General features: G+C 48.5%; 1 protein-coding gene across 2 annotated transcripts in view; it reads left to right on the forward strand.

Annotated features, from left to right (window-relative positions):
- Positions 1-9,685, forward strand: part of WDFY4 (WDFY family member 4) — a 270,159-nt gene that overhangs the window by 182,323 nt on the left and 78,151 nt on the right. For both annotated transcript variants that reach the window (XM_007446234.1, XM_007446235.1), the window contains 2 exons: positions 2,647-2,795; positions 8,501-8,621. In XM_007446234.1, coding sequence (XP_007446296.1) covers positions 2,647-2,795; positions 8,501-8,621 — 270 coding nt within the window. The remainder of the gene's footprint in view (positions 1-2,646; positions 2,796-8,500; positions 8,622-9,685) is intronic.

Consider the following 9,685-nt stretch of genomic DNA (forward strand, 5'->3'; position numbering starts at 1 on the left):
ACTCTTTCCTAGCATAGTCCATTTTTAAGCTATAAACCCAGCTCTCACCAGACATTTTTCTTGTGGTTTCGTTTATTCTGGTTGTTACTTAATTCTCCCCAAGGGAAAGCACCAGGAGATCATGGAAAGATGCTGCAGCCCCTGCTCTTGGCACCACAGAGTTTGGGTGAGGGGGCGGCATCACGGGGAGGGGAGAGGTTTGGGAGGTGCATAGGCCTGGACTGTGCTTGGGCCCCGCATGTGAGCCTGTGAATGTGAGGATGAAGCATCCTCCATACAAAGGCATGAGAAAAACGTTTCAATGGCTTGGCAGAGGGGACATAAACACCCTGCAGCAATGCTGCTGGGAGTGTAAATTGGTGTCACCTTGCAGGAGGGCGGGCTGGCACTAGATCACAATTTAAAATATCCACATCCTTGACGTGCAGTTCTGCTTCTAGGAATTCAACCCAAAGATTTACTCATGTGTCCAAAGTGGCATGTGTATAAGGCTGGTCACTGTAGCATCACTTGTGATGTCAAAACATTTGAAAACAACCTGAGTCAATAGGGGGTCAGTCCAATAAGTTGTGGTACATCCATGCAAGGGAATGGTCTGCACCATTTAATAAAAGTGAGACAACTCTATAAGAAGTGATTTGGAAGGGTCTGCTAGGTGGCCTATTAAGGGAGAAAACTAGACACAGACCAGTAACTATACGAATATGCTGTTTGTGTAAAAAAAGAGAATATGTACAAAGCATGCTGTGTATTCACCGAATCTCTTCAGTATAACATACCACAGGAGAAGCAAAACTTTTCCTCTACCCTCTTAGAGTCTCCAGCTAGGCCTGGGAATTCAGTGGACAGAAGACAGATTGACAGGAGAAATGTGTACAGATTTTATTTTTACATGTACACGGGAGGCTTCACAGGAAAATGAAGACACCTAAGGCCCCCAGGATCTGAGCACACCTACTTTGCAGCTTCACCAGCCACACTGACCTCTCTTCTGCTCCCCAAACCTGCCCTTCCTGTCTCTAGGCTCTGAGCTGGATGTTCCCGTTCCCTGAAATTTCTTCTCACAGCTTTTGCATGACTGCCCGTTTCCATCCTTCAAGTCTCAGGGTCTTGTCTAAAATAGTGTCCCCTCCAAGTTTCTCTCTGCCTTATTATTATCAACCTGTTTTTTTTTTCTCTCAACACATATCACAGTCTGTGATAGTCTATTAGTTGATGTGTCTTCCCCCACTGGATTTTAAGTCCCACGGTTGTAGGGTTCTTGTTTATCTTGTTTGTTCCTCACTTTGACTAATCCTGTTTGATGCAACGGTGTGAGAACTGGTATCCAGGGCTGCTTTCCAGGCTTCACCACTGCAGTCCTATCATTGCTCCCAAAGGTGAGCACAGAGCTTAACTTCAGTCCCAGGCTCTGCCACTTACCCATCTTTGATGAGATTCTTATCTCTGGCACCCCTTTTTTTTTTTCCATCTCTAAATTAGAGTAGTAAAACTACCCTTGCCCAACTGTAAGGATTATACTGGTTAATATGTGTAAAATGTTTACAATGGTTATAAAAAAAAAAAAACGTAGGTAGTAAAAAAAAAAATCAGGTCCTCTTTTGGATAACTGGAATTAGCACAGAATTACCCTGAGAAAATGTTGGTCTTGGTCTTACTCTGGTCCATTTGGACTCCCGACATCTAAAAATTCATGTATTCTCTCACTTGTTCCTTTGGAGATTTTTTCCATGTAAGGACCCACCTAGTCCTTACTTCATGCGGGACTCTGGGTCATACCAAGACACCCTCTCAGGTCAGGCTCCCCAGAAAGCCAACGTTGAGCCAGAGATGTGCGTGCAGCAAGTTTATTGGGAGTGCGGGTCATTGGACTGGGCCCAGGGAGTAGTGCAGTCTCAGCAAGGCCTCGGCTGATCCCACGGGAGCTCAGAGTTGACCTGAGTGGAGTCGAAAGGTCTGGCCCTTCCTTCTCTGACCAGTTGTTGGGTGCGGACGGCCACTGGGGTGAGGACATGACCTTTGGCCAGGTACTCTCTTTAGCTGAGGGATTCTGGAAAGCTGCCAGCATCTTCAGCTGCTGAGAGAACATGCTTGAGCCTGAAAGACGAGACCTGGGCGGAGCTCGTGCCACCTCTGCACACACCTTGGACCAGCCTTGGCCTTGTAGACAGCAGTACCAGTCTTACACTTGTGGTTCTAGGCAGACCCGGTTCCAGTCCTGGCTCAGCCAGTTTCCAGCTGGCCTCTGGACAACCTCCTTCGCCTTTGTAACTGAGGGATGCCTTGGACCTTGAAAACTTTCCTCTTTGTTTACAGAGGAATGTTTTGCACGGTTGTAGAGGAGCTTAAAGTGAGAGAAAAAAAGGCCAGCGTGCTCAGTGCAGCAATAAACACTCATCCACATGCCTCGGTGGGGGTGGGGTGGTCTTGGGTAGATGAAATAACGAGACAGGGTGTTGGGTATAGAAATGAAACTTAGACTGTGAAGAGCAGTGCATCTCTGGGGCAGCGGCTCTGACGTTTACAGGGTGCTACTCTCACCTCCAAGGGCCTGGTGGGCGACCGGCCACTGCCCTCCTTCCCTCCAAAAGGAGATGGGCATGCTTCCTTTGCACGTGGCCTGACTCTGGCACTGTCTCCTTGCAGGTGACACAGAAGTACTCCCTGGTCATCGTGCAGGGTCACCTGGTCTGCGAGGGGCTCCTGCTCTTCGGCCAGCAGCACTTCTACATCTGCGAGAACTTCACCCTCTCTCCCGTGGGTGATGTCTACTGCACCCGCCACTGCTTATCCAAGTGAGTGCCCCTCCCCTCCCAGCAGGTTCTGCCCTGAGCCCCAAGCTGCCTTCTCAGCCACCCCCATGCCTGTGCCTCCCGCCTTGTTCTTTCTATGGGCTCAGGTTTGGGCCTGAAACTGAGCCACGAGATAAAACAGAGGAACCTTAAGGCAGAGGCATCGTGATTGTGGTTCCCCAAAGCTAAAATCTGGAGCAGTTCACAATGCAGCAGCTCCTGGGGCTTTCCTGCTATGGAATGCACCACAGAACAAAGGGTCCTTAGGTCCTTAGGTTGTTTGGGTAATAGAATCCAGTCCCATCAGCTTACTCATTCAACAACTTCTTTGATTGTTCATCCTTATGCAAGACATCAGGCCCTGTCCCTTCATGCCCGCAAGGCACATGAGCACAATCAGCGGCATAAACAGGTTCTTTTGGAAAGAGTTCGGAGCACACTGTCATCAAGGGACAAAATACATGTTATTTGAGGACTCTTCGGGGTTCATGCTTGGAGAGATGGCCTGGGGCTTGTGTGGTGAGGGACAGGTACTTGAGGAAGTAGGCTATGATCTGGGTCGTGAAGGATGGGTGAGACTTGGGTAGAAATCTGAGGAGTCATTTTTATACCAGCTAATACCAGAGGCCTCTGGCAGGAAATTCCGAGGTTCTTCTTTAGGATCAAATGCAGTTGGTCTACTTGGGTTCAGTCGGTTCTTATTGATGAATTCTCTAGTGTTTATAAAGTATTGCCATTCAAGACCAAATTGATTGTGTTTGCACTTTTGCTAAAGGTTCAGTTCTCAAGTTGTATGTTTTCATCACTTTTGGAGAAATTTAGATGTAGATTTCTTTGCTGGTTAGCTAAGGCTCAAGTAATGACAAAATGACCTCTTAGCCCAGTGGCTCTCAAACTAAACTACATCGAATCACCTGGAAGGCTTGTTAAAACAGACTTCTGGGACCCCCTCATCAGCCCAGTTTCTAATGTGGTAGGTCTGAGTTAGGGCTGAAGATTTTTAACAAGTTCTCAGCTAATGTTGATGCTACTGGTCTGGGACTACACTTTGAGAACCACTCTTTAAGACTATTGACAGAGGAACCAGAGCCTTACCTGCCGATAACTAAGAATTTTAACTCCCAGGTGTCATATCATTTCCAGCCTATGTCAGGAAGCAAGAGTTTAAGGAGTACGGAAGGATAGATGTCAGCCCAACCTCGTTTGATTTAGGTTTGTTTTAAAATGCTTGGCCTTTTTCTCTCTGCTAATTTCCATCTTTTATTCATACCAAACGTTCACCAATTGCAGTGAGTCTTCTGTTCTTTTCCAAGGCAGGAGAATAATTAATACTTGGCACACTCATCCCGTCTTATTGCTCATGTTTTATTGATACTGATCAATATGGACAGTGGGTCTGCTGACTCGCCTTTCTGAGAGCTGATGAAAGCTTTCTCCTCTACGTATATGCATGGCGTGCCCATGAGATGACTTGCATAAACCATTGCTTCACTCTCCACCTCTGGTTTAAATTGAGTTGGTGTTAGATAAGACCTTATTGATTAGGTAAATTGTGTTTATGAGGTGTATGTAATCATGATCAAATTGACTATACCTGCACTTTCAACAGAAGCCCAGTTGTCAGGTTGGATGTACTCAAGTCTGGAAATGTGCTTTCCTAGAATGCAAATGGGAGAGCAGTGAGAATAAATTACCACCTTGGAATATCGTTTGGGAATTGCATAGGTAATTTTAGTCACCATACCTCAAAGAAGTGTTTGTTAACCAGACAGTGCTTTCTCTCTGATCCCCTGTCTACTGCCCTAAGAAAATGCTGGCACTCATGGAGTTGTGGTTCTCAGAGATGGGCCATTAGATCATGTCAGATCAATGGGGATTAAGTCTTATTTTGACCATGGAGACTAAGGAAGATACATAAATAAGCCAGTTAAACATAAAGCTAAGTCAACTCCAGAATGTTTCTCTAAAAGACTGCCATCAATTTGAGTACAGTTGAGCATTAGACCTTGAAAGAGACTCCCCAGTGTACCATGAAAATATCCCAAACAAAACTCAAGAACACTGCCAATCCTCCAGCAGTGATTGGCTTGTGTAACTTTGGAACTTTCCTTAGAAAGTAAGACCCTTTCTAGAAGGTTATATTTTGCTTTCAGTGGGATCTCTTCTTGGCAGAATAGGGTGACTGTACTAACTGGGTTGGCCAAAAAGTTCGTTAGAGTTTTTCCATAACATCCTATGGAAAGCCCAAACGAACTTTTTTGGCCAACCCAATAGCTGTCTAGGGCTCCTGTAACAAAGTATCAAAAACTGGGTGGCTTTAAAAAAAATAACTTATTGTCTCACAGTCCTGGAGGCTAAAAGTCTGAAATCAAAGTGTCAGCAGGGTCATGCTCCCTCTATAGCTTTAGGGGAGGATCCTTCTCGCCTCTTCTAGCTGCTAGTGTTTCCTGGCAATCCTTGGTGGTCCATAGCTTGTATATACGTCACTCGGTCACATGGCCATCTTCTCCCCATGTGTGTCTGTCTCTGTGTCCAAGTTTCCCCTTTATATGAGGAGACTAGTCATACTGGATTAGGGCCTATCTCAATGACCTCCCTTTATTACCTCTGTTATTAACCTGTTTCTAAATAAAGTTAAATTCTGAGGTACTGGGGATTAGGAACTTCAACATATATCTTTTAGGGGACACAATTCAACCCATAACAGTAGCAGCCAAGCTCACAGTGTATAGCATTTGATTCATTTGGTGGGAATCCAAACCATCCAACTGGCTCTTTGTGATGGGGTGCTTTTAGTCAGATATTTCCTTCACATCAGTCAGCAGTTTTAAGGCATCATCTCTCTGTTTAATTCAACAAATACTTATTGAAAGTCTGTCTTGTACCAGCACCGTGGTAGACTCCACAAATACATAGATCAGTCAGATGTGGGCTGAGTCTGGTAAAGAGTTTGGGATCTAGCAGGTTTTTTGGGTATAAATTCCTGACAACAATTGGATACATACAAATGTGGGGCAAATCAAAGTATGTTTTAGTTTGAAATCCACTTCTATTACCAAAGACCCAGTCAATCAATATCTTGATTATCATTTAGTTTACTGTGATTTCCCTAGTTAAGAATATTAAAAGTTTTACTATGACCACCCTGGACAATTTGCATATATCATTATAGGTGTCATGCAAGAGCTGTGAACAGCATCCTTTGAACTGTGGCCACAGCTCCATCTAAAGAAGAACATGGATCAGCGACTCCTTTCTACTCATTGACCTTGGGGGCCTGAACTCCGATTTAATGCACATGTAGAATGTAGTGTTGGCAAAGAGACGCAGTCCTAGCTGTGTGACTAATGCTTTGTACGATGGAACTCCAGTCCGGACCCTGCATCAGTGAACTCGATAATGTCATTCACAATTTAGTCTTCCTGAGAAACTGAGTCTGTCTAAGCACTCCTGCGTTATGGATTATTCAGTCCCTACAAGCAGGAGAAGAATGACCATCTTTCCTCCTAAAAACTCCTTCCTAAAAGCATTCTCCAGGGCATTCTTCCTCATGTCACCAGTGTTTCAGAGTCCTAGGTTGAGAATCAGTCTGCACAGAGTAAACTGGAAGGAGGGAGCTGGTGGGGGAAGCTCTGTAATTGCCAGCCAGCCTGTCTGCCTCAGGGGAGAAAAGGTGCAGCTGCGTGAGCTTGGGTTTTAGATTCAGAGGACCTGGTCTGAATCCAGTTCCATGTGACCTTGGAAAAGTCACCTCTTCTCTTTGGAATGTAGTTTCCTCATTTCTGATATGGGAATCATAATAACACATGCTCAGTAAGGGTTCATCACGTGGATCAAATTAATCAAGGACAGGGAAGTACTGAGCAGGCTGTAGAGCATGACGGTGGTCAGTCCACTTAGCAAACATGCCCAGAGCTCCAGGAAAGATGTGGAGGATGAGATCCGTGGGCACAGGTCTGTGCCCCCATGAACTCACTCATAGTCAGCTGGGGAGAGAAACCAACCGAAGGTGCAGCTAAGGTACAGAGAATGTTTGCTGTGTTCCCACAAGAACGGGGCCACAGGACCACAGGCCACAGATCACATCATTGTCACTGTCACAAGTGCCTTCACCTGGAATGCTGTTTGGCCTAAGTCAAGGGTAGGAACCAGAATTACCTCCACGATCTCTCTGGGAGTCAGGGAAGTTTAGGGGAAGCTCAGCTTAGCCCCAGAGGGAAGCATTAATAATGGGCAAAGGGCCTCAGCCAGCAGTAGATTTGAATTAAAACATCCAAGCAGAAGCATCCAGAACCATCCAGCCACATTTGTGTTTCAACGATCCTACAGCAGTGTGGCTCAGAACAGGGGCCCTGAGAGGGTTGTTCTGAGAAGGGGCAGGAGTCCGCAAGGGTGCGGTCTGCCCATGTGGGTGCTGAACAGCCAGCTCAGGCTGTGTCCCACGCGGGTAGCCTTCCTTTCTACCTGGCAGTAACCATTCTGCAGAGTGTGCAAGTCTGAGCTCTTAGCACTGCAGATGCTGGACCAGCTCTGACCGCAGCCCAGAGAAGTCCTGCGGGCCTGTGTGATGGCCTGCTCTCTCTCCATTTCCCCTGGAAGCGTGGCCTGCCCTGGAGGCTGGGCGGTGAGGGCCGCCCCTGGAGCTGGGGTGGGAGGAGGTAAAACACATTTCTGCCACCTAGTGCTGGTGCGGGCCTCCTTGGCTCTGCGGTGGGCACACAGTCTTAAGGAGGGCTGAGGTGCTTGGAAGGCCCTTCGTTTCTCCAGTGCTAAAACGGTGTTTTATCAGCTTTGTGGTCATGTACACAATGCAAAATTGCTATGTAACTCAGATGATCAGAAATGTAACCTGTCCATACTGAAATCAAATTTATTTCTCAAGTCCCCATTTGTGTTGGTGGTGGAAAGCTTCATCTGGTTGGTTATCTGAAGGTATTTCAGTTACTTCCAGTGCAAAAATTGTTCTTTTTGGGATAAATACTTAGTCAAATTCATGACTCCTCCTTCCCCCCTTCTCCATTTCTTCCCAAGGGGAGTCATTCTGACCTCCGGGAGCGGGCATCCAGCCTCCGGCCTGGCCGGCCCGTCCTCTTCTCTCTACAATGCCGCCGGTCCCTGGTCCAGGCACGGTGCTCTGGGGTCCACTGCTAATGCTGGGGTCATTGTCTTCCAGCCCATTAGTGCTCTCAGCCCTGCCACCTGCCTCTTTGAAGACTCAGAGTTTTCTGCCCCTTTGTCCCATTTTACACTAGGTGCTAGCCCGACTGACAACGGCTGTTCCTCCCAGGGCTCCGCGTTGCCTGACACCACGCTGGGCAGGGCTTGTCTTTCTGCCTCATGTTCCAGGAGCTTGAAATTTCTCCAGACCTAACTACACATCTCTTTCATTCTTCCCCCATAACCCCCCAGCCCATTTCTGACCCCTGTACTCAGAGAGTCTTCTCACACTTACACTCCGCACCCTGTGTCATTATCCGTCCTGGAGGTGGGCCCTTTGTCTTGCTGTCCCTCCCCGGGTGAGGGCAGTGATCCGCCTTACTCCTCAGGGCACGGCTGACACAGACAGGCGCTCAGACAGGGTTTATCAGGTCAGTGGGGGCTGACACATCCTCCAATGTGTCCCAGAAACTCAGGTGGGCCACGCACAGGCCTGCAGGGGAACGAGCCTACCAGACACCCTCTCACTGCGTGTCTTGCTTCCTTTTCAGCATTAGCGATCCATTCATCTTCAACATGTGCAGCAAAGACAGGTCCTCCGACCAGTACTCGTGCCAGCGCCACAGCTACGGTGACCTCAGGGAGCTCCGGCAGGCGCGCTTCCTCCTGCAGGTGTGTCCCAGGAGGGGGCCAGAGAGAGGGCCATCTCTTCCGGGCACAGGTGGTCCAGGTGCCACGGAGGCCCCATCTGAATGTGAGGGACACACCTCCCTGACCCCCTTCACCTGTGCACAGCCCCGGGCCCTTTGAGACACCTGTGAATCCCTGTGGCCTGTGTTGGGCTGGTCCCCTGTTGGCTGGGACGGAGTTCTGCCTTCTGTTTCACTCTCTCCCCAGTCCCTGCCGTTTGGCCACTGGGTCCTTCTCTCTCTTACTGTGTCATTTAGGATCCAGCCTCTTTGCTTTATTTTCCTCTTGACGTGCCCCAGAGCTGCCTTGGAGATTCGGGAATACAGGACAGGGCAGCTCCATTGCCTCGTGGCAGAGCCAATGACTGTGAGTTGAGTGCCAGCCTGCCCTCTGTTCTGAGCACGTGGACACCTCCTCAGACCACAGCCCCTACCCTCTGCCCTCCTCACAGCTTCACCTACCTTCAAGCTGCTGGTCATTTCCTGGGCCAGGTGTTTTAGAGATCTCCTGACTGTCCCCTCCAACCAGGATCCCAGAGCCTTGTCCAGTGCATTCAAGGGCTCATCCAGGTACTAAACAGAGCTGATTCCTTCCAGAGGCAGAGCTCTGCTGTCAGCTAGTCACAACCACATGCTTCTCATACCCCACCTTGGAGAAACATCACGTGGTTTAGGAGCATCACCTCAGTGGCAAAAGGGGGAAGAACTCTGGGACTCCCACTGGCCTCAAACACATCTTGCCTTCACCAGCCCAACCTCAGCAATAGCAAAGCTGCATCCGTGCCCAGGGGCCTCCCAGGCAGCTGGTGGAGGAAGAGATGAGGGACCACCTTTGGGGGTGGGGAGGAGCCCAGATCCCTCCCTGCTCACCCTTGCTGCAGGGTCTCTGTTCTGCAAAGGCCAACAGGGACAGTGCCAGGCCCTTGGGAACAGAATAAGTGTGCCTTTCATTTGTAAATTTCTTTGTCCCTTGATCCTCCTGCTGGAGGCCTCATTATAATTCTCTGAAACTGAAGCTCCAGGGAGCCTTTGCGGGGCGGGGGTGGG

Source organism: Lipotes vexillifer, unplaced genomic scaffold (assembly GCF_000442215.2).
Source record: "Lipotes vexillifer unplaced genomic scaffold, Lipotes_vexillifer_v1.1 scaffold1143, whole genome shotgun sequence".
In the NCBI taxonomy this organism is placed as follows: Eukaryota; Metazoa; Chordata; class Mammalia; order Artiodactyla; family Lipotidae; genus Lipotes; species Lipotes vexillifer.